The sequence below is a fragment of the Neomonachus schauinslandi genome, chromosome 5 (assembly GCF_002201575.2).
Source record: "Neomonachus schauinslandi chromosome 5, ASM220157v2, whole genome shotgun sequence".
Lineage (NCBI taxonomy): Eukaryota > Metazoa > Chordata > Mammalia > Carnivora > Phocidae > Neomonachus > Neomonachus schauinslandi.
The window spans coordinates 167,967,864-167,993,205 of record NC_058407.1 but is presented as its reverse complement, the minus strand read 5'-3'; the positions used below and the strand labels follow the sequence as shown (position 1 = coordinate 167,993,205).

The 25,342-nt window shown below is 62.0% G+C and overlaps 1 protein-coding gene across 2 annotated transcripts; it reads right to left on the bottom strand.

The window, feature by feature from the left end:
* Positions 1–756: 756 nt before the first annotated feature.
* Positions 757–23,616, bottom strand: RASA4B (RAS p21 protein activator 4B). Of its 2 annotated transcripts, XM_044915145.1 has the most exons (21): positions 23,552–23,616; positions 18,803–18,859; positions 17,316–17,429; positions 16,735–16,796; positions 15,586–15,715; positions 13,662–13,743; positions 12,986–13,117; positions 12,647–12,738; positions 11,260–11,377; positions 10,867–11,017; positions 10,523–10,587; positions 10,077–10,189; positions 9,656–9,848; positions 9,277–9,414; positions 8,581–8,725; positions 8,133–8,299; positions 6,382–6,519; positions 5,027–5,162; positions 3,404–3,524; positions 1,570–1,634; positions 757–1,389 (listed from the first exon to the last, which is right to left on the bottom strand). In XM_044915145.1, the coding sequence occupies exons 1-21, from the start codon at positions 23,614–23,616 to the stop codon at positions 1,268–1,270; spliced, it is 2,406 nt and encodes an 801-aa protein (XP_044771080.1). In that variant the 3' UTR covers positions 757–1,267. The 2 variants fall into 2 exon arrangements, with proteins under 2 accessions (XP_044771080.1, XP_044771081.1); XM_044915146.1 differs by lacking the exon at positions 6,382–6,519.
* Positions 23,617–25,342: the final 1,726 nt, after the last annotated feature.

Here is a 25,342-nt window from a genome sequence, read left to right as displayed (position 1 = left end):
CCTGGGGCTGTAACCTCCACCCTTCTGGGCCATTTGGGCCAAGGATGCTACTTAACTGGGCTGGCTGGGGGGAGGGAGGTGTAGTTTTTACCCAAAAGGGGCCTCACTCCCTGCCTGATAGAACCCAGGGGCTTGGGGGTACATGAGCGGTAGGGATAGTGCCCAGCATGCACTTGTTGTAAGCCCTCCTCAGGCTGCAGCGGCCACCCCACCCCAGGACCCTTCTGGAGGAGAGGGAGGTAGGTGTTGCCACACCAGGTGGCTGGGTGTATGCAGCTCCTATCCAGGCTCCTACTTGTGGCAGCCCCATAAACGCACACCTCTCCTGCCCCTTCACTCTCTGCATTAGGGCGCAGTAGACCCTGGGGTCCGAACTTCCTGACCACAAGGTCCCGGAAACCCAAGGAGATTGAACAGGGGTGACGACTTGTGTGAGGCCCTGAGAAAGTAGCCAGAGAACAGGGTGTTGGTGATGGGAGAGGGGCGGCGCAGACTCAGCCACCCCTGGGCCGGGAAGGGAAGATGAGGCCCATTCAGGCTGTAGCCTGTGGGGGATGGAGCAGTGGGACCCAGGGGTATGGTGAGGACAGCAGTTGGGGGGAGAAATGAGTCCCCCTGGGATGTGGGGGGGGGCAGAGGGGATGCACAAAGGCTATGCTGGTGGCCCCGTCGTTGGCCACCCCCAAGGAGCCACTGGAGTCCCCAGGCCTAGTCCTTCCACCGACCCCCATCACAAGAGCCCAGAGCCCAGGCGGTCACAGCAGGTTTATTGTCAGCGACAGAGCACCGGCGAAGCTCGCCCGGCGGGCCCAGCCAGCGGCCGGGGGGGAGCAGGTGGTGTGGCGGCCAGGAGCTGGGGGATGCTGAGGTCCCGGCCTGGTCTCCTGGGCTCCGTGTTTCCTCCCACTTCTCTGGGTCCAAGGAGCATCCGTCCACCCGGGCTCGGGCCACCCTAAGGGTGGTTTCCGGCTAGGCCCGCCCTGGGCAGGAGAGTGGGCCCCTGGAGAGCGTGGGCTAGTGCCAGGGATGGCTGCGGGGCCGGCGGGGAGCAGCCAGGCTCCAGGGAGGAGCGGGAATGCGCCCGGCGCCCTAGAGACTTCAGGCAGGCAATGATGGGCCTTCTGGTCCCCCGGGCCCAATTCACCCAGCCCACGAGAGCCCTAAGCCCTGCTCCCCAGTGAGCGGGAGTGAAGTGAAGAGCCAAAAGCGCACCCGGAGGTCTACAAGCACCTGGCAGGGGGCTCGGCGAGGGCGCGGGGGGCGGACCTCACGTCTGCAGCGCCAGCGGGTGGTTGGGCCCCAAGGGCCGTGAGCCGGCGGGGCTGGAGCTGTGGGCCTCCTGGAGATCCTGCAGCACCTGCAGCAGCTGGGCCAGTGGGTCCTCGGGGGCTGGAAGCAGATGCAGGATGAGGGCGGAGCAGCCAGGGCCAGAGGCCCCCCCCCCCCCCCCCCCCCCCCCCGGGGGGGGCCCCCCCCCCCCCCCCCCCCCCCGGGCGGAGTGGGGCCCCGCCCACAGTACCCCGGAATGGAGCTCAGACCACTGCGGGGGTCCAGCTGGGAGGGACCTACCTTCCCCTGGGCCCGTGCACACAGAGCCTGCCCCTGTGCCCGCACTCAGCTCCCCGTGCTTCTCCCTGTGGCGGAGGACAGAGTGAGAGCTCGTGGTGCCCTTGCCAGGAAGGCTGGGTGACCCCGCGTGGGCCTCCTGAGCTGGAGGGGATCCTGGGGGTGGGGGGCCGACCCTTTCAATCCGTGGGGAAGTAACAGGGGTCCAGGTCATGGTCCCCTGGTCACCTGCCACATTCCCTCTTCCAGCCTCCTCTGGTCCCCCCCACCACCACCACCACCGTGCGCCGGCGGAAGGCACTTTGGAAACCCAAGTTTGAACCACATCACTCCCGTTTCGGAGGACCCTGCGGAAAAGGGCCAACTGGGGCCTGAAGTCCCAGGATTAACTGGTGGTGGGACGAGTTTCCTCCTTCTGGGAGGACGAGCCAATTGCAGGCTAAGCACAATTCCTAACCGGGGTTCACCAGAGATCCCTGGGCCCTCAGGTACGACCCTGGGAGCCCACACGGAGGGAGAGCGAGCAGCCACGTGGACCCCAGGCTTGAAATTCCTTGCTTCGGAATTCCACTGGCTAGGTCTTTTTGCCGGTCTCTCTGACGTGTTTCCGAAGAGCTGTGTCCCTGTTAAGATCTAACGAGCTGCTCCTCCTCCTGAGATGCCTTCTAGGCCCCATGGGGTCGGTCCGGTCCCCTACCTGCTCTGCTCATTTGCTAATTTGAACTGACCGCAAGCGAAGACATCGTTCCCAGTAACTGGTTACGGCAGCCACAGGAAGTGGGCACAGCAGGGACTAAGGACGGGTCACCGTGTCAGGGGATCAGAGGTGCCAGTGGGGCAGAAGGTCTCGTGGTGCTCGATGGCAAGGAGGTGAGGCAGAATGAGAGGAGGGGTGGCCGGGTGGTTCCAGAGCTGGGGAGGCTATGGTCAGGCCCCAGGGCACTGGTCCCGTGGCGGGACCCACCTGAACCCAAGGTGGCTTGGGTTCCAATCTTGGCTCTGTTGCTTCCTGACTTAAATGGGGGACAGCTGTGGGTTCCGGGAACAGAACAGACAGGGTGGTGGCTTCATCCAGTAGGTGTGGAGGACGAAGTCACCGAGCCAGGGGGCCAGACTAGGGGTAGAGAGGAAGCTGGTGACAGGACCACACCATCAGAAAGGACACGTGGCTGCAGAGTGACCTGGGAGCTACTGGAGACTCTGGCTCACAGGGGAGCGAGCGGTTCTCGTCTGACCCCATGAGCTTCGAAGGGTTCTGAGGAAGAGATTACACTCTGGAAAAGTTGATGAGGAACAAGGACAAAAGCCACCACCCCTCCAGCGCCCCGGGGCCTGGGGTGTGGGGCAGAAAACCGCCCCCATTCCAGCAGGCTCAGGGAAGCCGCTCAGGGAAGCAGCGGGTTGCTTGGAGATCTCCCCACTCTGGACTCCACCTCCGGAGATTCTGAGTCAGTGCGGTAGGCATTCTGGTTTTTTCTGAGCGGGAGCCAAGGGCTGAGAACCAGGGCATTAAGGAGATGGCTGAGGAACTCAAGAGAGCTGGCTGAGGACAGTCCCTGCGCTCCGAGGGCATGATGGGGAGGCCGGACAGGTTGGGAGGCTGCGTCAGTCCGGGGAAGGACCACAGCCGTGGCAATGACCCAGGCCTTCTGCAGCCCTTGAGCCTTCCTCCTCACATGAGCCAGCCTCACGCTGCAGAGACCCACGTGCCCCTCCCCAGGTGTGGCTGCCACCGGCAGGAAGGGGCCAGGCCTAATCCGCAGCAGGGGACCAGCCATGCAGCCTCAGCTCTGGCCCTCGCCCGCCACACTCCCCGGGGCCACACAGGCCTCCTCACCTCAGTGCAGCCTCCACGCCCAGCAGGTGCCGGTAGATGAGCTGGGCCTCCAGGTCATGATCCAGAGGGTCATTCCACTCCTGCAGGGTCACCCGTGACCGGGTCTTGTCACAGCCCAGATCTGGGGGCACAGAGAGGGCAGGGTTGCGGGCAGGGTCCATGAGAGCTTACGTCCAACTTCATGGCAGTGCAGGTGGGGACACTGAAGCCTGGAGAGGGACAGGAATGGGCTCAGGGGCCCCAGGAGGGCAGCAGCTCATCTCTGCCGGGTGCAGCTCCTGAGTCCAGAGATACATGACTGCCGAGCATGGGAGCCGCACAGGAGACAACTCAAGGGGGCCGGAAGGCTTTCTGGATGGCTGCCTGCCTGGAAGGAAGAAGGGAGCAGCCTGGGACCGTAAGATCATGGGGACAGAAGCTGAGGGCTTCGGGCCTTGGAATGAGCCGGCCCTGCCACTTGCTGGCTGACGACCTTGGCAGAGGCACCGGCCCCCTTAAGCCTCGGTTTTCTCCTCCACAGAATGGGCTACCAGACCTGCCTCCTAGCACCCTAGGGAGTCCCCCTCACCAATAACAAGGGCTATCACCATGAAGGTCAAAGCCAGCGGCTGCAGGTCAGGCCAACCAACCAGAGCTGCCACTGTACCCTCCCAGACCCAGGGCTGGGCTGGAGCAGGTGGGGCAGCTTCCCAGGGCCTCCCGTGCCAGGCTCCGGGGGCTGAGGCTGGGGGCTCCAAGGGCTGAGTCTCTTTTGAGACCGTGGAGCAAGAATTTTGTAAAGCAGTGAGCCTGGGTGGCTCAGTCGGTGAAGCGTCTGCCTTCGGCTCCGGTCATGATCCCAGGGTCCTGGGATAGAGCCCCGCATTGGGCTCCCTGCTTAGCAGGAAACCTGCTTCTCCCTCCCCCACTCCCCCTACTGTGTTCCCTCTCTCGCTGTCTGTCAAATAAATAAATAAAATCTTTAAAAAAAAAAAAAAAAAGAATTTTGTAAAGCGGATGGAGGTAAGAGAAGATCTTAACAGTCCCAAAACTGAGCTGTCCGATAGGGAAACCAGCTAGCCACAGAAAGCCGCTTAAATTTAAAATCATTAAAATTACATAAAATTAAAACAAACTTTGAACTCTGTTCCTGGGCCACACTGGCCACGGCTCAAGCCACGTGTTCATAACGAGCACACGCGCAGAACCGGGCACCAGTTCCACCATCATGGAAAGTTCTAGCAGCAGCTCGTCTCGGCCATCCCTCTGATGCCCAGGGTCCCCCACCCACAGCTCCAGTATCAGGCTGCCAGGTGGGAACATGCAGCTCAGCAGCAAAGAGTTCCCACAGTGTGTTCCTCGGAGCCCTGGTTCGCAGGAACCTCCCTCCCTGGGCAAGAAAGGGCCCCTGTCCCGTGAGCTGGTGTTACACTCCAACTCGTTTCCAGGCCTCCTCGGGGCCCTCAGCGAACCCACGTGCGGCACCCACACCACGCGGCACTTCCCAAACTGCCGTCACAGAACCCTTCCCACCCGGAGCACCTGCAGGGACCAATGCCTTCCCACGGGTGCACAGGTGGCCCCCAGCCAGGCCAGCCAGGGTGGACAGATGCCGTGTAGGGGGGCCCAGGCCTCCGCTCCCACCTGACTTGTCCTTCTGGTGGCAACAGCTCCACTTGTCCCCACGGAAGACGCCAGGGTGGTAGGAACCCAGCAGGCCGGGGTTGCTGATGCACACCTTCCGCAGCGCAGACAGCCACTGGTTCAGCTCGTTCACACACTGCAGGGGGCACGGGGGGCCGTCAGAGGTCACCCGCTCCAGGAAGCCCGCCCTCCCTTCCTGGAGCTCCCAAGCACATGGCCTGATGAGCAGAGTGCCGGCTGGACGTCGGCCGCCACTTGCCCCCTCGGCCATGCCTTGGGCAACTGTACGGGGTGGTCACCATTTTCCCCTGTAGCTCTGGACAGTCCGTCCCAGGGACAAGCCAAACCCCCTCTGACTTCAGCCTTCCTTCTTGCTCCCCGTGTCCTGCCCCTAGACGTTCTCTCCTTCACGACGCCCCTTCTCAGAGGCCCTCCCGCCCACCCTTTAGAGAGCAGCGTCCCCCTGCTCAATGCTACTCTGTCCCCTCCCTCTCTCCCTTAGTCTCCTTTGTGCCCTTCAAGGCACTGCCACCATTTGACATTTTAAATATTGATTTAGGGGTGCCTGGGTGGCTCAGTTGGTTAAGCGACTGCCTTCGGCTCAGGTCATGATCCTGGAGTCCCGGGATCGAGTCCCGCATCGGGCTCCCTGCTCGGCGGGAGTCTGCTTCTCCCTCTGACCCTCCCTCCTCTCATATGCTCTCTCTCATTCAGTCTCTCTCAAATAAATAAAATCTTAAAAAAAAAAATATTGATTTAGGGGTCCGTCTGCCTCCCTGGGAGACAAGTTCCACGAGGGCAGGGCTCCTTCCCCTGCCGCTGTACCCCCACCCCGGAGAACCACGCCTGAGCCTTGCAGACACTCCACAAACACCTCTCAGATGAATGGATGAATCAGTACGTAAAGAGACAAGAACCTGAGGGCGTGTACTCAGAGCCACACGCCGCATAAACATGGGAGAATTACGTGCTGACGTGTTCCGCAAACACATAGGCACCAACACAGATACTCAGAAATCGTTTTCCACAAATGCGTACAACGTGTGAAGCTCCAAATCACAGGACCGTACACGTCCTTACACTGGACCACGCACAGACCTACACTGGGGTGCCTAGACAGGCCCAGGGAAAGCCACAGGCACAGGCCCCCAGGCCCCAGGCCACACACACACACACGCACACACACACACGCGCGCGCGCGCACTGCACTCAATCGGCTCTCACACCCTGCTGGGCCTGGTGCAGCTGACAAGGGGGTAGGAGGCTCACTGGGGCCTCCTTCTAGCCCCCCCATCTCCCCAGGCAGCTCTTCCCCCAGCGGCCCTCCCCTCGAGTGCCCACCACACGGCCCCCACCTTGCACTGCAGGTACATGGTCTGGGGCTTGCCCGCGTCATCCTCGTAGATGACCTGCATGACGTGCGAGCTGCCGAAGCTCTTCTCCTCCACCTTCTCTGCCGCCCGGATGTTGGCTAGCTTGATGAGGGCGCTTTTCTGGAGTGGGCCAAGGCAGGGAGACTCAGGGTCCGAGCCGGGACCACTCCGTGTCCTAGTTCTGGGCCTTAGTCTCCCCTTCTGCAGCCCCGGGGGTGGGCTTAGAGGACCCGGCTCTGTGAGTGACTCCAGCCAGCCAGAGTGCAGACAAATGGTGACTAAGTGCCTGGCCTCTTGAGGGTTCGCAGCGGTCATGGGAGGTCTGAGCTTTGGAAATGTCTGGACTCCCAGCATTCCCCAGGCCTGGAAAATAGCACCTGCCTGGACCAGGCCCTGTGCCTTTCCCCTTATGAATAATCCGCCCCCCCACCCCGTGCCTTTACCTTCCCTGCCTCCTGGCCCCTCCCCATTCCTGCCATCATCCAATCCGGTAAGACACGAATGAGACGGAGAGAAGCTGTGTGTCTGATGGGTCTGTGTCCCTGAGGGGCCCCCAACCTACTGAAGCGGAACCTGGGCTAGCAGCCCCCAACCCGGGGTCTCCCATCAGAACTCATCAGGGACCTTAGCACCCAAGTTAAGAGTCCCCATGGCCCTCAGGAGAGCACCCACTCCCCCCAGCCTGGCATCCAAGCCCACCACCCCTGCTGGCCCCAGTGACGAGCAGAGAAGGGCAGAGCCGCCTCTTGGGAGGAGTGGGAACACCTGGAGGGGAGCCCCGGGGACACACATCTGGGGGTGGGGCCTCCCAAAAGACAGAAGATGTGCTGCCCTCTTCTGCTGAAGAGGAGACAGGAAGGAGGCAGAAGGGGGGAGCTGCACAGGGGGATGCACGGATATGCCCAAAAAAGGGCAGAGCTCAATGCCAAGGAATGGAAAGGGGCCCAGAGTGGCACAAGGGAAGGCCCTGCCAGGCTTGGCTGAGGCTGCAGAAAATGCTGAGGGGACTCAGCGGCTGGGCAGCTGCTAGGAGTGGAAGAAACCGGAAAGCGAGAGGCCCAGACTAAGGGGTCACCCGGGGAGCTCCCTCACCCTCTCGGTTCTCCCATCAGCTTGCTCAGGGCCGGGTTGGGAATCCCCGGAAGACCATCCCCAGAGCCTGGCTGGCGGGGGGTCGGGTCAGCCCAGCTAGGGCTCAGCAGATCCATCCAGAACATAAGTGCTCCGCCCTTCCTGGGAGAAGAGCATGGACAGGAGGCTAGCCCAGGGCCTTCAGTAAAACCACTGACTGAGATCCTGCCCTGCGCCGGGCCCGGGCTCTGCACCCTCAGAGTGATTATCTCCTCTGCCCTCAACAACTTAGGAAGTAGGGACCGTCGTCCCCAGTTTGTAGGCCAAGACACCAACCAAAGCTCAGAGAAGTTGAGATACTTCCCAGGTACACATGGCTGGAAACCAGGACTCCTCCCAGCCCCCCTCTCAGTCCTCCATCTCTCAGAAGCACCCCTCAGCCCCCCACCCCACTCATGCACCAAGAAGCCAGGGCTGACATGGCAGCCACTGCCTGCCCCCTGCCCTATGGGCAGAAACGCTTCTTCCCTACGGGTCTTAAGAGATCCTGTGGCTGACACCAGAAGCCTGGTCCCGCCTGGCGTTCTCTGATCCTGGTGGGCCCTGGGATGGGCTCCGAGGGAGGAGGGTGTTATAAACCCCTCGGATCCCCACTTGCCCACCTTAGAGCTGGGTGTCTTGGCGAAGCTGAGGGCCTCGGTGGTGAGAGAAAAGTGGAGTTTCTTGAAGGAGGACATGAGGGGGCCCTTGCCCTTGGTCCTGTGGATGAAGAGTGGGCCCTCCTTCACCGGCGGTGCCTGTAAGCTCAGTGCCCGCTGTAGGTCCAGCTCTGCCGGGCCAGGGAGAGAGGGTAAAATGTGAGTCCAGGGACGAAGCAGGGGCTGGAGCAGAGCCGCGAGGGGCACAGGCAGCAGGTGGGCAAGGCTGTGGGACAGGGCAAACGGGATCAAGAGGCTGTGGGTGCGACCAGAGAGACAGAGGGCAGAGTAAACGGGACCTGGAGGCTGTGGGCAGCGCTGTAAGACAGGCCAGTGTGGGTGGGGCCACGAGGCGGGGGCAGAGCAAATCTGGACGGAGAGGGTAGCCTGGGGCCCCACGGGGAGTGCTCACCCTCCTTCTCCTCGATGTCCACCAGTTTAGTGATGAAGTCCTTCAGCTGAGCCACGCCCTGGCGCACGGTGGGCTGCAGCGGCTCCATCCAAGCCTCCTTGGCTCTGGAAGCGGGCGTGTCCATGTTGCCCACATTCTGGACCGCCTGCGGGACAGCAGCAAGGGCCAGGCTCTGCTGGGTCAAGGGCCCCCCACTGCAACCTCCCCCTTCCCGCCCCCAAATGGGTGCTACTCCCGCGGTAGAAACGGAGGCAGAAGCGGCACAAGCTCTGCTCACGGGCCTGTTCCATCCGCACTGGGGTTCGGGGCTGGGCCGATCACGGAGTTTGAGGCCTTTCGGGACCTGACAGTTGAGACTACTTGAGGCCAACCTACTGGCCTTCCTCGGCAAGTTTAATAGGAGAGTGCTCCCCCCCACCCGGGCACGCCAGCCCCAGCCTGGTGCCAGGCAGCTAGATGCCGCCTGGGAATAAGTAAATCCGGGCGTTAGAAGGCCCGCATTCACATACACAGGCCGTGCGGCCTTGGGTAATCTCTTCCCCCGCAGGGACCTGTTTCCTTGTCCGTGAGCTCGGGTGACCACGAGAAAGCTTTGTCAACTGTGAAGTGCGGTGCCAGTCGGGGACACACTGCCATGCAGGCAAGGGCCCCGTGGGCAGCCGGCTGGGCATCCCGCCCGCGTCCCCGGGCCCGCACCTTGGCCAGCAGGAGCAGGGTACGGCTGGTGCGCGCGTCCGCGTGCCGCTCCCGCAGGTGGAAGAGCTTGGGCGCCATGATGGCGGGAGAGAAGAAGCGCAGGCACAGGAAGCTGGTGACGGCGATGAACGGCACGTTCTGGGGGGCGCGGGGGGGGGGGGGGGGGGGGGGGGCAGGGCTGGACTGCCTGAGGCCTCGCCTCGGGACCGCCCGCGGGCCTTTGGTGCTGTCCCCGCCTCTCCCGCTCCCCATGACCCTGCCTGCGGTTCTAACCCCCTACCCCCACCACTGCCGCCACCGCCGCGCCCGGGACGCCAGGGCTCCCCCTCCCCGCCCCCGCTTTCTTCCCTCCGCCCGGCCCCACCGGCAGGGGGCGCACCTCGTGCTGGGCGCTGGGGAAGCGCTCGCGCACGCGCCGGAAAAGCTGCCGGAAGGTGGCGCGGACCACGGCGGGGCATGCGCGAACGGAGCGACTGAGCGCGCTCAGCAGCGCCCCCAAGTGGGTGCGCAGCGTCTGCGCGCTCTGCTCCAGCACCTCGGCCTCGGTCTGTGGGCGGTGCAGCCCGGAGCACCTGAGTGGATCCCGCGGAGGATGGAGGTCAGCGCCCCTGCACAGACTCGCACAGAGGCTCCCCGAGACAGGCGCAATAAGGCGTCAGCAGAGACAGGGACAGAGGCAACGCACAGGTGGGCAGAGCGACGGAAGGTAGACCCAGGCAGAAAGGGCCAAAACATACACTCGCAAAAAGGGCCTGGCACCCCCGCCCCCCCCTCCTCCCCGGAGTCACACCCGGCCTCACCCTACATCCTTGACCTCCACTTTGCTGGGGTCCAGCTCCACGTACTTCTTCTCCTCAAACACCCTGTCAATGATGGGGCCCAGGACGCCGTGCAGATACCGCATCCCAGCCACCTGGGGGCCGCGGGGGGTGGCATTGGTCCTGCCTCCCGCCTCCAGCTGCAGGCCTTCCCCCTGCAGCTGGCCTCCCAGCCACCCCGTGCACCATCTGCCTGCCGTGTCCACTCAGGATAGAGCCAGGCACGCAAAGGGAACAGCGTGACAAACTGCTGCTGCGCGAATGAACGAGTGAATGGATGCATGGGTGGATGGATGAAATTCTTAGCCTTAAAGGGCCCTGGGCTCCCAACCGAAGACTGGAGCTTAAGCTCCCACCCTCTCTCTCGGCCCTTCTGAACCTCCGTCTCCTCACCTAGGAAACAAAGACCATATACCACTCAACCTCACCTTCAGAAAAGACTCCATGGACTTTGAGGCCAGAGAGTTGCTCCGGAACAGGGTGTTAGCCTCACCTACGAGCAGAGGTTCTAGTGGTTAGGGGGTTGGGGAAGGACGGAGGACCATGGGGGTGGGGGCTCTAAGCTGGCCCCTCTGTAAGGAACTACCTTGCCACCTCCCAGCACACTGCCACACCTATGCCTTTTGCTCTTTGCTTTGCCTCCTCAGACCCAGCTAAGCTTCCTACAGGAAGGCTTCCCAGATTTCTCCCCTCTCAGTATCTCTGGAGTCCTAGGCTCCTGGTTCCCCTCTCCACCACACCCTCAGACAGGCTGCCCCCTCCCAGGCCTCACTGGTACGACCCAGCTCCAGCTGGAAGAGCAGGTCCAGAAAGTCTTTGGCCAGTCCCTGCCCCAGGAAGAGCTTGAGCAAGTTGGTGGCCACATCCTGGCGGCACTCAGTGCTTGTTGTCTCCTCAATAAGTGGTATCAGCTGCCCTGGACCCTGCGGGAGGCAGCAAGGAGAGGCAGGGCTGGAGGACCCACAGGGGAACCCAAACCCTTCACTCTGAGGACCTCAGAGGACCACGGGGAAGGGGGGGTGCTTTTCCAAGGGATGGCAAGGGGCCCTGGGCACTGGCTAGTTCCTTACCATCCTGAGAACGGAGCGCTTTGCTCTTCAGAGCAGGTGTAGGCCTGCTGTCCCCGGACCCTCCCCCCTCCCCCCTCCCCCGGGGGCCCCCTCACCTGGGTGCCCAGCTTCACCTCACAGCACAGCAGCCGCACTAGGGGTTGGTAGCAGCCAGAGGGCAGTACCGTCTCGTCCCGCAGCCGCACCTCCAGCTGCAAGGAGCCCAGGCTGCCCCTGGAACGGGCAGGGCAGCCTGTGACCTCTCCACCAGGGACTCAGGCCGCCTGGGCCAGGCCCCCTCCCCACTGCCTCCATGTTCCCCACTCGGGTCCAGCCTCTCAGTCTCTTGGCTCATGCCCTCCACCTTGCCTCCCTGCACTGCCTCCCCCCCACCCCCGCCCCCATTCTTTCCCCAAGCTGCTTTCTTTCCCTGCTCGGAAAGCCCTTCCCCCTTCCAACCATCTTCACAGCCTGGTTCCCTGCCCCTTGGACTCTGAGCTTGACCCATGTGGATGTGCTGGGCTCCCCAGCCAGGAATCTGTAAACTCTCAGAGAACAGCTCCTTCGTGTATAAGCTTTACACTGGAAACAAATCCCCAAGTGTCATAACAACCTGCCAGGGGCACTGAGGCTCGAGCAGGTTAGGCAACTTGCCACAACAAATCTAACTGCCAAGCTCCCCTGCTCAGATCCCTCCTGGTGGGGGTGCTGACCAAGGCTTAACCATCTCTAAGGCCCCCCCCTTCCAGAAGCACAGCACAGTACACTAAGTGATGCTGCTCAGCACGGCCTCATCCGCAGCAGCCCTCCAAAGGGCTCTTGGCTGGTTCTCTGGAAATGCCTCGCTGCTGGACACAGCCGTCTACCCTGCCCCTGCCCTGTCGATGGTGGGGATAGGGGGTCTGGGGCTTTCTGCAGAGAGACAGAGCTGAACCATCCAAGGTGGGGGACACTGCTGATTCTCCACCTCCAGGCTGAGTGGTGGGCAAGGAGGCCAGAGGGCTTCCTTGATGGGGTTGCCAGATTTACCAAAATAAAAATACAAGGCGCCCCGTTAAGTTTGAGTATCTTTAGTACAAGTCTGTCTCCAGCACTGCATGGACATACTTACACTGAAAAATGACTCATTGTTTGCCTGAAATTCAGCTTTAAGTGGACATCCTATATTTTATCTGGCAACCTTATTCCTGGAAAATTTGGGGGGGAGAGTCAGAGTTCTGGGGACTTGAACTCTGGTCTGAGGTCTGCTGAGAAACCCTCAAAGGGAAAAAGTCTGAAGGCCTATTCCAGAATCTGGCAGAACGTAGAAAGCAGGAGACCTCTACCGCCTCCAAGCTAGGAGGACAGGGCTGAGTCCAAGGCTGTGAGAAGGGCCAGGTGGCAGGACCAGCCAGGAAAACAGTCTGGCCCAGTGGGCAAGGGTCTGCCCCTCCCTGCGCCTGCCTGCCTGATGGAGCCAACTGTCAGCCCCCACCAGCCCCACTGGCAAGCCCAGGTACTTACTCTCCCCTCCGACTCTTGGACTGGTCAGGCTGCAGCCGGAACCAGCCCTCCTCCTGCTGGGTCGCCCACAGTCTCTGGACATTGAACACCACCTGGGGGCAAGGCAGAGGCGGGGGGGGTGGGGGCGGCACGCTGAGGCTGGGACCCTCAGTTCTCTTCCTTGCCAACTACTGTTCCTTTTGGGGGAGTCCCTTCCGGGGGTCCCTGAGCACCAGTGGCTCATTCTGGGGAGTGCCCCTTTGGGGCAGCCGGAGGTGGCGGGGGGCTGGGGGCCTTGCTGGAATGGAGGCCAGGCTCAGAGGTGGTGGCAGGTGTGGCTGGAAGGGGCGGGGCACTCACTTTGCCCAAGAAGTCATTCCGGCTGACAAGGTCCCAGTCCCAGGCTTCCACACACAGCGCTTCCATGGCCCCCTCTTCCAGCTCAAACTCAAACATCTCGTTCCAGCGGGGGTAACATGATTTCTTCACGATCTGCCCAGAACAGGGCGAGGAAGGGCGAGGCTGACCCCCACGGGCCCCCCCAAGCAAGGCCCAGCCAAGGGCACAGCCACCCCAAACACCCCACTTGGGATCCCTGCTGGGGCCTTGCAACAACAGAGGTATAAACTTCCTGTCCAAACCCCTATTCATTTCTCAAGGTGGGGAATGGAGGCCCAGAGTGGGTAAAGTACTTGTCCAAGGCCACAGAGCAAAAAGGTAGCAGACTGCACTGGGAAACCAGGACTCCACCCCATACCGATGCTAGGGGCTGAGCCCACCACCCTGGCTGCTTCCTGAAGCAAAGCAGTGCGGGGAGCTGTCAGACGGTGCAGATGAACCCCATGCTGCTGTCTTGGCCCAGGAGGCTGGGAGTGAAAGGCAGCTGGGGCGGTAGGGGCCGGGGCCAGAAGGGCCAGGACCTGCTATGTACCAGGATCACCCCACTTTTCTAAACCTCTTCTGTGAGGCCGCAGTCCCAGCCTGACCTCCCAGCCGATGAGGGCCTGCCCGCCCCCCGCTCCCCCGGCCCCCTCACCGAGGTCTCCTGCGTCCGGCCGTTGTAGCGCACTCGGACGAAGGGGTCAGATGCACCATTCCGGTCCTTGGGGGCTAGGTCCCTGGGGGGGTGGAGCAGAGCATCCACTTCTCACACCCCCCCCTCCCCAGACTGCACCCCAAGCGGTGGGGTAACCACACCAGGCTGGGCTCATCCGTGCCCTGGCAAGCTGGGTGACTGTGGACAGCGCCTCTCCCTTTCTGGATGCTGATTCCCACAGTATTCACCCCACCAGCCTAGGGAACCCCCCATGGCTCCTCTGAGCTGACAGCTGCAGGCTGGCTGTGAGCTCATCCTCTGCTCTGGGGAGTGGGGGAGGCAAGTGCATCATGGAACAGCCTGGGCTGCGCCCTCCACCCCGCCCCGGGTTCCCAGTGCAGCCCTGAGCTGGGGCTGCCTCTCTGAGCCTGTTTCCCCATCGGTAGAATGGAGAAGATAACTGCCACAACTGAGATCATGGGCTTCTAGAAGGCCTGCCCCGCAGTATTCCCCTACTTGGAGGGTGGATCTTGGGGAGCAGCCCCGATGGGCCATCCTGCTGATCCTTTGCAAAGCCCAAATCCCTCTTCCTTTTACTGCAATTACTACACCCCCAGCTCAGAGCCCTTTGTGGAATAACAGCAAAGCCTACCCCTCTTCCTTTTACTGTAATTACTATTTTCCGCTCTTCTCCATATTTTCCAGTTTAAAGCTTCTCAGGCCTGCTTTTCTTTCCTCCTCCGAGCTAATAGAGTTCCAGAACGTGGCCTTGAGAATCCTCCCAGAAAGATGAAAAACATTCTTTCTGCACAGACAGCATCTCAGGCCTCCCAGAATGCCAGTGGGATCTGAGCGGGGGGCGATGGGGGCCAAGACCCCCCCCAACTCCACACAGAGATCTGGACAGACCGCTCCTCCCGCCCAGGCACCTGCTAAGCGGAGGACAGGTTGGCCCAACCACCGCGTCCCCAGGAGTCTCGGCAGCATGTATGTGTCCATGTGCACGTGTGTGAGCACACGTATGAGCATATGCACCCATGTGAGCATGCACACACACGGGCCACAGACAGCCCGGTGCCAGGTGAGGCTGAGGGAGGAGGAAGCGGGTGGGCAGGGGGACAGAGGGTGGGAATGGCCACGCATGAGGGTGTGGCCGGGCCTCTGCCCAAGTCTACACATTTTCCCTCCGCCTGTGCCTCGTCCACGCTCCAGCCCCAGGACAGAGAACCAAGCCAGGGGAGCCACAGTCCCCGCCTGCAGGAGAGAGAACTTCCTCCCTGGGAAGCTGACCACCCCCGCGGGGACCCGCTCTTCCATAGGCGCTGGCCAGGCCCTGCCCTCCCGCCCCAGAGGCAGCCAAGGACCCTGTGCGGGCGGCCTGGAGCCAGAAGGGAAGGCGCTCCTCATGGAGCGTGTGTGACTCACACTCAGGCCCAGACAGGAGGGGAACCTGCAGCTAAAAATACCCGGGTGGGGGAAGGGGGCCCTGTCATAGGTGACTCAGGCCCACCTTTCTGCCCAAGTCACTGTCCCTCCTGGAGACAACCCCCCCAACACACACACACACCCCAAGTTCATACCGCAGTTAAACCCAGGGGGAGCCCAGTCTTGGCACGGGGGCTGCATGCTCAGAGTTTGGGGTCCCCTCTCGCCTGCTACCCCCAGTGCTCTATGATGCCCGAAGCCCCACCATTAGAACATCACCCCATCCCCAAAGAGACATAGCGTCCTGGGCCGGGTCACCCAGGAAACACCTTCGGGTCAGGGCAACCTCCCCAGTCCGCCTGCGTGCAGGCCTTGGTGGGAGGAGGTGCAGGGCCAGGACGTGGAGTTTGGTGAGGGGGAACAGCAGGCGGGCAGTAGCGGCAGGTGTCCCTAGTTGCGTAGGGCCCACCACCCCGCTGCCCAGACCCTCCCGCCTCACCTGGCCTCCAGCACGGAACAGCGCAGGCGGCGGGCCCGCGGCCCCGGCACCACCTCCAGGCGCAGGTGGATCTCACCTTGCACCTCCTCATCAGGGTCGACCTCCGTCAGGTGGGCCCAGCCACTGAAACCTGTGGGGCAGGTTGCTCAGCCGGGGCCCGGCCCTCTCCCTCAGCCCCGCTGGGCACCACGGCGCTCCTCCACCATCCCCTCAGGGTCCTCTCGAGCTCTGGGGGGCAGGGGCTCTCGTCCCCAGGGACAGATGGGGCACAGGCCCAGAAGCTGAGCAACAGCAGTTGGAAGAGGCTTGACGCAAATCCAAATCCGGCGACCCCTGTGTCCTTACTCTCATGCCCCGCTGACCCTAACTCGTGGCAGGACCGCCCTCTCGGGCCTCAGTTTCTCCATCTTAAAACAGCGACTCTTTTGTCTGGGGCTGCTGGAGGAGGGGCCGAGCCCAAATGGGGAAGCAACAAGGGACCAGCATCACTTGGGCCAGGGGACCTTGAGGGGCTGGCGGGGGCAGCGGGCAGGAAAGGCCTCTGGCCTGGCAGGCGCCGAGAGGCTCCGTGAGTCAGCAAAGTCGCCCCGGCCTCACAGACAGGAGCAGGTGTGTGCTGGGAAGGCCCAGGGCGAATCACAGGGGCTCGGACAAGCAGAACCCGAACCGCCTGAGAGCTCGCGGTCTGAACCCTCACCGGCTAGGGACCCAGCCCGCGGGAGACAGCACCTGCCCTGGGTCACACGGTGAGGCTGCGTCAGCATCCCAGCCATCATCCAAGGGGCCTCGCCCTGCCACAGGCTGACCCCTCAGGCTTAGGACAGAGTGGCACTGGGGCCCAGGCTGAGGGGACCCCAAGGGTACACAAAGAGCCAGCCGATTGGGAGGAGGGGTCTCCACACCTCAGCAACGGAGCATACAGAGGCCCCTTCCTCTGCCTGCAGAGGCCCCAGATCCCACCACTAGCAGCCCCTCTTTGCCCTAGGGGGATGCAGTCCCAGTAGGGGACAGAATGGGGCCAGGGCATTGAGGCCAGGGTCTCAGAACTGGGGGAAGGCCAGGGACGGGGCAGACCAGTGGGGGTAGAAGAAGGGGGGCCAGGGGAGGGGAAGCAAGAGCAGGCCGTGGGCTCCCTCCCAGGGATCTTACCCTTAGGGTGAGCGGCCAGGGTGTCCCTGGTAAGGCAGACCTTCCCGATAACGTCGTCCCGGCTGGAGGATGGAGAGGGAGCCAGAGCTGGGCAGGGCTCCGCAGGGAGCCCGGGACCCCCCTCCTGCCCAGTTCAGGGGCCCTGTGGGAAGCAGGGAGGCTGATACTCCAGTCATTTGCAGGAGCCGATCGGAGCAGGACCCATGACCCTCCTGCGGGCCCTGCATTCTGGACACTCTCAAGAGCATGTGCTAGGTTTCTGCATGTGGATGGACACATGGGCCCACATATATGCCAAGTTCATTCTGGGTTTCCTAGCTCGCATGCCCCCACGCACAGCCCAGCACACCTGTGCCTTTATTCACGCACGTACGTGCACATGGATGATGTGGTGTGAGCAGTGTGAACACCCCCGCCCCCACAGACACCTGCTCGCTCAAACCCTGAACCCTTCCAGACCCTCCCGAGGCTCCTCCTCCCTCCAGGCCGTAAAGAGGAGGCAAAGCGGCCAGCATTCTCAACAGGCCCAGCAGTGACATGGCAGGGTCTGGGCCCCATTTGAAGGCTGGGGGCCCACCCACCTGAGGGCATCCTCATCCATGACGTAGAAGGCCACCGCATGGAAGGTGGGCGGCAGGTGCACCTGATACTCCTCGCCCCAGAATGGGCACAGGGTCTTCCACACAGTGGCTGTCCTACAGGAGAGGACCCTCAGCACCTCTCTAGGCTACCCACAGGCCCCAGGCCGTGACAAGACCGGGCCACGTGACTTGGGTTCACCTTTCCCCCATCCCCTTCCACTCCCGAGAATGAGTGCTGATGATTTTCCTTGTCCTAGTCCCCACTGTCCACCATCAGTCATTCCCTCCTGACCTTCCTCTCTGCCCTGGGTGGGGCACAGGGCTGCATCTAGCAGGCTATTTTCCATTTGGGGAAACTGAGACCACAGGTGGCCAGGGCTGGCCCAGAGAGGTTTTACGTGGCCAGACCCTCCAGGGCAGAGCCTTCAGCTCATGGGACTCAGCAGGGAATGTTGGGGGGTGGGGAGCTGAAACCCCCAAGGACCCAGATGAAGGCTCAAATGATCACCTTCACCCCAACCACAACAGGTCACTTGAATGCTGGAGCCTCGGTTTCCCTGTCTGTCACAGAGACAATCAGAGCCATCTTGCCCATCCCCCTCTTGGTATCATGGTTTGGACAGAATGTGAAGACTTGGGGTCCTATTTGCAGGGGGGAAGAACCACGAGTCTGGCAGCCTCAGCCGGCAGTCAGCAATGGGCACTTCGGTGGGCAGAACAGTGGGGCAGCTCTGGCCATGAAGTTCAAGGTCGAGGCCAGAGACACAGAGGAGTTGGGACCTCAAAGAGCCTGCCCAGAATCGTGGAGCCCAGGGGCAAAAGTGCATCCAGGGGAGGTGGCCCTTCTGGGTACAGGCTGGGGCCCCCTAGCCTGGAGCAGCCTTTCTGGGGTATAACCACAGTGGGAGTCTCTCAGGGAGTGGGGACCCCGAGGGAGACCTGGGACAGGGGAGGAGGAAGATGCTCAGGCTTTGGGGTTAGCCAGATTTGGGTCCCAGTCTGACTCTGCCACCTCCTAAGTATGTGACCCTGGGCAAGTTAGTCTCTGAGTCCCCGGGTTCCTCATCCGTAAGTGCAATTTAACAATATCACATCTAGCTCCTTGCAAGTTTTAAGTGGGCTGCAAAAGGCTTAGCACAGGGCCCGGCGGACGGTACTCCATAAATAACAGCTACCGTTACTACTACTCATCCTCTGTCCCTTCCGAAGGCCGTAAAGATCATCGAAAGGAACAGCACTGGCGAGAGGCCCTTGGATGGAAGGCCTGGATGGGCGTTAAGGTCAGTAATCAGCAGGAGGAGTTAGAGGTCAGTTTCCTCACCTCCCAGCAGGTGTGTCAGGGCAGGGGCGGGGCCAGGGGATCAGACACTCGGAGCCGGCCCCCTCCCCTGCCCCGGGGTGTGAGCTGGAAGGGTAGGGGTGAGTGGGGAGGAGCAGGGGCAGCCCCGTCACCCACCCTTAGTGGGGGCTGGAGGAAAGGGCCGTACCGGATGATGGGCTCATTGTCCACTTTCACGATGCAGTAGGGGTCACTGCTGCCAGTGCTGCAAGACACAAGGCCAGGGAGGGGCTGACCGGCGGCCGGCGGCAGGTGGGGTGAGCGTAGGGGTGCCCCAGGGGGCTCCTGGGCAGCACAGCCCTCTGTGACCCCAGGAAGAGGACAATCAAGGCTGAGGCACGGGGGCCTGGGCTGTGTCCCCAGGGCCCAACGGCTCCTTAGGGCAAAACGTGTGCCCCCCGCCCCCACCCCCCCCATCAGTCTGGGAGGCCCGTGGTGAGCAAAGGGCAGGAACCTGCAAGAGGCTTCCCTGCAGTGGTGCAGGGGAAGGGGAGAAAGGGCCCGGGGCGAGGGGGGGGGGTCGATCGATCCATCCGCAACACCCAAGTGGGCGCCTTGTTCTCTCTCCCCCGAGCCCTTGCTCCCGAGGCTCCTCTCGCCTGGACGCCTGGACCACGCTGCTCACCTCCCAGCCTCAAGCCCCCCGCCCCACCTCTCAGAGCCCACCCCCATCCCAGAGGCAGGGAGTCCGGTCTCCCCTGCGGGCCCACTGCCTGCGAACTCTCCATCTTTCCCCCCATCCCAGGAACGCTAGTGATGCGCTGTCCTCAGCTGCCACCCCCACCTGACCACCCGAGAGAGGGGCCACTTCTGTGTCCCCAGGGCCTAGGACAGGGCTTGGCACAACACAGGGGGCCCAGAGGTGTTTGCTGGATGAATGAATGAACAAATAGAACAGTCTGCCCTCGAACTCTCGGCCATCTGGGAAAGAAGGAAGGGGAAGACCAAGCTGGGACTGCTCCGGCGCCCTGGTCTCGGTTGGTAGGGGACTCCTGGGGTCGGGGGGGGGGGGGCAGCCCCAGCCAGGCGTAGGGCTGGTCCCAGGCAAGAAAGGGGGTGAGGACTGTCTCTGGGAGTACCTTTCAGGCCCAGTGTCCATAGATTTGCATGTTGGAGGTTGGGGAATTCCAAGCCCTGCTCCCTTTCTCAAAAGGGGTTCTTCCTGCAGAGGAAGCCAGGAGACAAACATCTCCGAAGGTCCTCCCAGGACTCAGTTCTCCACACAGTGCAGTGCGGCGCTCACAGGGTGACTGCCCCGGGTCCCCGGCCTGATGGAAGGGCCAGCCCATGGCAGGTGTTTGGTAAATGTTGGCACGGCCCTAGACTCCTTGCTCCTCTGCCTGTCACCCCTTCCCGTGTCATTTAGGAGCCCCCTCCTCCAGAGAGCCCCTTGGGAACACCCTAGCTTGCATTCCACCACCCCAAAGCCAGGGGACTCGGGGCCTCCAGCCATCAGGCCCCTGTGCACCCCCAGAGCTGGGCTGGGCGGCAGGGCCCAGCAGCTGCACGCATATTTGCACAAGGAACTAGGAAGGAGGAAGATGTCCCTGTGGGCTGAGACCTGGGGGGGGGGGTTGGGGGCGGGACCCCTCTACCCTACCTCTGCCTCCTGGCCTGGCACCCCTAGCAGCCCTCTGAGCCCAGCTCTGCCCACTGGGCAGCTCTCACTCATTGAATGAATCTCTGAATGAACCATGTGGTTTGGGGTTTGTGTTACAGGCCAGATCACGGGGGTAAAGGCCTAGAGGCAGGAATGGACCTGGGTGTGCAGGGGCTGCGAGGAGCTGGGTGGCTGGATCAGAGGCGGGCAAAGGGGACAGTGTCAGGAGCGGGCTGAGGCCAGAGGCCCAACCGCGAACCCTGGCCAGGTGTTGGGCCCTGTGCCCCTGCTCAGTGCACAGTGAGGGCCCGGACTGGCTCCCTGCCCCACTTCCCCTTCCCCAAGCCACTTGGGGAAGCTAGCCTGGCTACTTGCAAGGCCTCTATATTTAGCCCCTTGGCAGTTTCCAGGCTGTGGGAGGGGAAGGATCAGGGCAAACCCTGAAATAGTCCCGGGCCCGTCCCCAGGGCCACCGGGCGTGGGAGCCAGTCAGTCACCGGTCATTATGAGACTTAGCTCCTGTCTGGCTGACCCAGGCGCACAAGGATGAGAGACGGTAGATGGAAACAGAACAGGAACAGGTGGGCTCTGAAAGCGGTCGGTGAGAGGGAGCACAGCTGTGCTCTCTGCCCTTAAGAGAACTAAAAGCCCATGAGTGGAGATGGCAGCTCTGATGATGTCTCCCTCCTCAGAACTGTCTCAGTCAAGATGGAGCACTACAAAAGGTGGTGAGCTCCCCGTCCTTGGAAGTGTGCAAGTCCCGGCTGGAAGGGAGACTGTTCAGGAGACAGGCTGATGAGGCACAGTGAGGCAGGCTCACCACCATCCCTTCCTCCGGCATTCAGTGAGGGCCTCCTGGGATCTCCAAACCCCTGCTGTCCCTGAGCCAAATGATTTGCATGGCATTTGCAAGGCTCAGTCCCCACTGAGCCCCACGGCAAGCCTGCAACATCGGCCCAGCTAGGATTCTTGGGCTGTCAGCAGCAGAAAGAGTGGGTTTGAATCCTGACTTCTCTATCTAAATGCTACGTGGCCTTGGCAAGTAACTTGCACATCCTGAGCCTGTTTCCCCTTCTACGAACTGAGCCTATCTACCTTACAGAACTAAGACAAGGATTAAATGGAAGGGTCCTCCACAGCCCTTATTCTCCTCTACCACGGACCAGGAGCCCCCCCCCCCCCAGGGCCCCTGGAATGCCAAGATGAATGAGTCACAGTTCCTAACCCTCGTGGTCACACAGCATGGCAGCCCAAGAAGCAGCAACTGCTACCAAGGGCATCGTCCTGACTCCAGCTGACCCCAACTGCTGGAGGGCACAGTCGGGGGCACAAAAACCAAGGCTGCCGGAGGGCACCAGGGAAAGCCCTGGAACGGAGCCGAAGTTTGAGAGGAATCCTGAAGAATGACCAGGAGCTTGCTGGAGGACTCTGGAGGGGAGTGTCTGAAGGAAGAAGCCCCTAAGTGTGCAAAAGCAGGGCTGCAAAGAGCCCAAATGTGAGGGGCTGAGGGGGGCGGGTCACAGCTGGATTTAAGAGCCAGGTGACAGGTCTGAGGGCTTTAGGAGGTGAGGGGAGGTGAGTAGGGACGGGAGCAGGTCAAGGAAAGAGATCCTGGAGGCAGAACCGACACGACTTAGTGGCCCTGCCCCCATCCCTCCCCCCGCCCCCCCGGGGATGGAGCCCCAGGGTCCCCGGGCTGCGCAGAGGCAGAACTGGGCCGAGAACCTGGCACCTTGGCTCCCAGGTAGACCCAGTCCGAAGCTTCGCCTCCCGGAGCTGGGGAAAGCCTAGAGCCAGGCACTAGGGCCTGCGGGATGGGGAGGGAGGCGACAGACGGAGGGGCTGCTCCTTCCAGCAGCCACCAGCCAGAGGAGGCCACGCTGACCTAGTTAGCGGTGCTAGCCTGGGGGCTGCTTAGAGGCTGGGCCTGGAGGCTGAGACCCTCCTCAGGGCTCATCCGCCTGCTCTCCCTAGAGACCACATTCCCAGCGTCCGCCCCACCTACCCACCCCAGCACAGAAACCCACCTGGAGACGGCCCGCCCAGCCCCCTCCCTCACCCACTGCCATAGCAACTGCTGAGCCTGGCCTCGCCAGGCCCAGGGGGCCTTGAACTAGAACTGCTCAAGGCGCTGAGTGAACAGGGAAACTCACAGGGGCCACTGTCCGTGTGAGAGAGACGCCCTCGCCCCGGCCTCCCGCACCCCTCCCCATTCGCCACCTCGGCTCCGCTGCGGAGCCCGGGGCGGGCAGGGGAGGGGGGCGCACTCCAGACAGCGGACTTTGGACCCTATGCAGCCTCTGGGCTCCCTTTCCCCCACACCCCGCTCCAGGCAGCCAGCGCACCTCTAGCCTTGTGCTTAAGGGCTTTTGACCTCCAGTTTACAGAAGCGGAAAGTGAGGCTTCAGAGCTAAGATGCTGCCTAAGGCTGTATACAAGGGAGCCAGGGATGGGATGGGGCAGCTCAGCTCTGGGACTACTGAGAAGGGCGCTGGGACAAGGGGCTGCCGACACCTCCTCAAATCTGGCCAGGGACCAGGGAAAGCCCTAGATGTCACCGTGGGTTAGGAGCTCTGGACCAAGACCTTGCTCTGCCATTTGGAGCCAACATTTTCAGGTCTCCGAGCCTCAGTTTCCTTATCTGTAAAATGGAATGATGAGACCGCCTTGTTTGGTACTTGTGAGGAGGTGAAGCCACCGCATGGCGCAGATAAAGCCCAGGGCACAAGCAACAGCTGCTCCGCAGCCGCCCCAACTTTGCACGGGTCCCAGCCTCCTGACCTACAGGTTCACCCTTCACGCCAGCGCACAGCTGGAAGCCCCGGGACAGCCCCGGCCCCCAGAGCGTGTTTCAGGTGCACACTCTCGGGGACTGAAGGTTCCGGAATTACTGAAGAAGACCCCTCGTTTCCAGAGGGCACCCCACCCCCTCCAGCCACACCCCCGCAGTTCACCGAGACATCTCCCTGCGAGGTGCCCCCCAGGCTCAGCCCCTGTCCTATTAAAGCCCCTTCCCCTCTTGAGGCGCTGTTGGCTCCTTCCCTGCTAACTCAAGCCCCTTACAGACCCCCGTCCCCTCCCCAGTCCACAGCCCTTCCCTGTCCCCCCCGCCCCGCCCGGTACTCGCAACAAATCTTACTGTCCTCATTTCCCTTCCAGTCCACCACCGCGGCCACACTCGCCACACCCTCGCCGCTGCTCCACTTGTGGGCGGCCGTGTGGACCCTAGAAAGGTCAGGCTTAAGAGGCAGCGCCCCTCCCCAGAAAGTTAGGGCCCCCACCCCCGGCAGCGCTCACATGTCCTTGGCGGGCAGGTTCTTCCCCTCCACGATGCGGATGGACAGCGAGCTGCGTTTGGCCATCGCGGGTCCACGACGCGGGGTCCGGGCCCGGGGGCGCCTGACGCCAGGGTCGGGTGCAGCGGGCCGGCGGGCGGGCGCGGGACTGGGCGCCGCGGGGGGCGGGCCGCGCCGGGCGCGGGAGGTAAGCGCGGGGGCGGGAGAATCGCTTCCACTTCATTCACCCCCGCCCCCGCCCCACGTGCGGGGGCCACTGCGCCCGGGCGGGCCAATTGGCGGCCGGGGCTCCCTGGGGTGGGCGGGGCCGGCCCGGATCGCTGCTCTCATTGGCCGCCTGGGGGTAGGGGAGGGGCCTGCGCCGAGGGCTGTTGCCCTGCCGGCTCGCCCCGGGCGCCGGCGGTGGCGGTGGGGCGAGGGCGCGACGGTCGGCGCCCGGGGGGCCTGTGCCACCGGTAGGCGTGGGCGGCGGGCGTGGTCCCAGTGCCAGTCCCCAGGTGCACGGGGGCTTTGGGCCCTAGAGTGTGTTCAGAGGCGTGGGCAAGTGCGGGGACACGCGGGCGGGGGACGTGCGCGGAGGACCGACCTGGCCACCCGAGCCTGACGCGTGGGACGCCCTGCGTAGGTGTAAGATGAGTGAATGAACAATCGGACAGTATGTCTGTCTGTGTTAGAGCCACCTGGACCCAGAAGGAGGCAGCGAGAGCCAGGGCGGTCCAGAGCTTTAGGGACCACGCTTTTGAGTCTGAAAGACCGCGCTTATTTTTGAGGACCTGCTTGGGACGAGGGGGCTTTCTCAGTTGTCACCTCAATTAGGCCTCCTACCTCCCCCGCGGTGGGAACTTGGATGAGGCGCTCAGGTTCACAGAGGGAAAATCACTTGCTAGAGGTCACCCATTTGGCCCAGGCAGAACTAGGCTTGGCCTCCCTGGGACTCCGTGAGAACGAGCCTTTCCAGTAGGGGCACCATCCTTCTCCCAGACTCAGTGTCCAGAGCTGAGTTTCTAGAATCCAAATCCACCCCTTCGTGGTTTGCTCCCCGATCGAGAGGTCACAGTCCTGGGGCTGGCACAGCCGCAGCTGGCCCTGGTCATCTGTCTGCCCCGGAGGGCACTGCCCCAAACATCACTGCACACTTGGGTCCCAGACCTTGGCTTCACCCTTCTCTTGCTGGTCACTCCAAGTGGCTTTCTGATCTTCTATTAGCTGGTTCCATTTCATCACCAGCAAAGAGGGAGCAGTGACACCTGGCACAGATACTCAGGAAACATCGTATGTGTGGGTGCTTAGCACAGATTCTATTTTCTCTTACCTTCTGTTTTCTTTCCCTATTTTGTTATTTCTACAACACACGTACGCTTGGCCAAATGCAAAAGATGTTGAATGTTTACAATGCTTTCAACAAAAAAAAAAGAAAGAAAAAAAGAGGGGCACCTGGCTGGCTCAGTCCGAAGAGCATGTGACTCTTGGTCTGGGGGTTGTGAGTTCAAGCCCCACCTTAGGTTTAGAGATTACTTTAAAAAGATGCTATCTGGGGAGATGGGTGGCTAGGTATAAGCGTCTGCCTTCGGCTCAGGTCATGATCTCAGGGTCCTGGGAATGAGCCCTGCATCAGGTTTCCCTGCTCAATGGGGAGTCTGCTTCTCCTTCTGACCCTCCCCCTGCTCATGCTCTCTCAAAATAAATAAATAAATAAATAAATCTGTAAAAAATAAATTTAAAAAAATTAAAAGATGCTTTCGGGGTGCCTGGCTGACTCAGTTGGTAAAGTATGCAACTCTTTTTTTTTTTT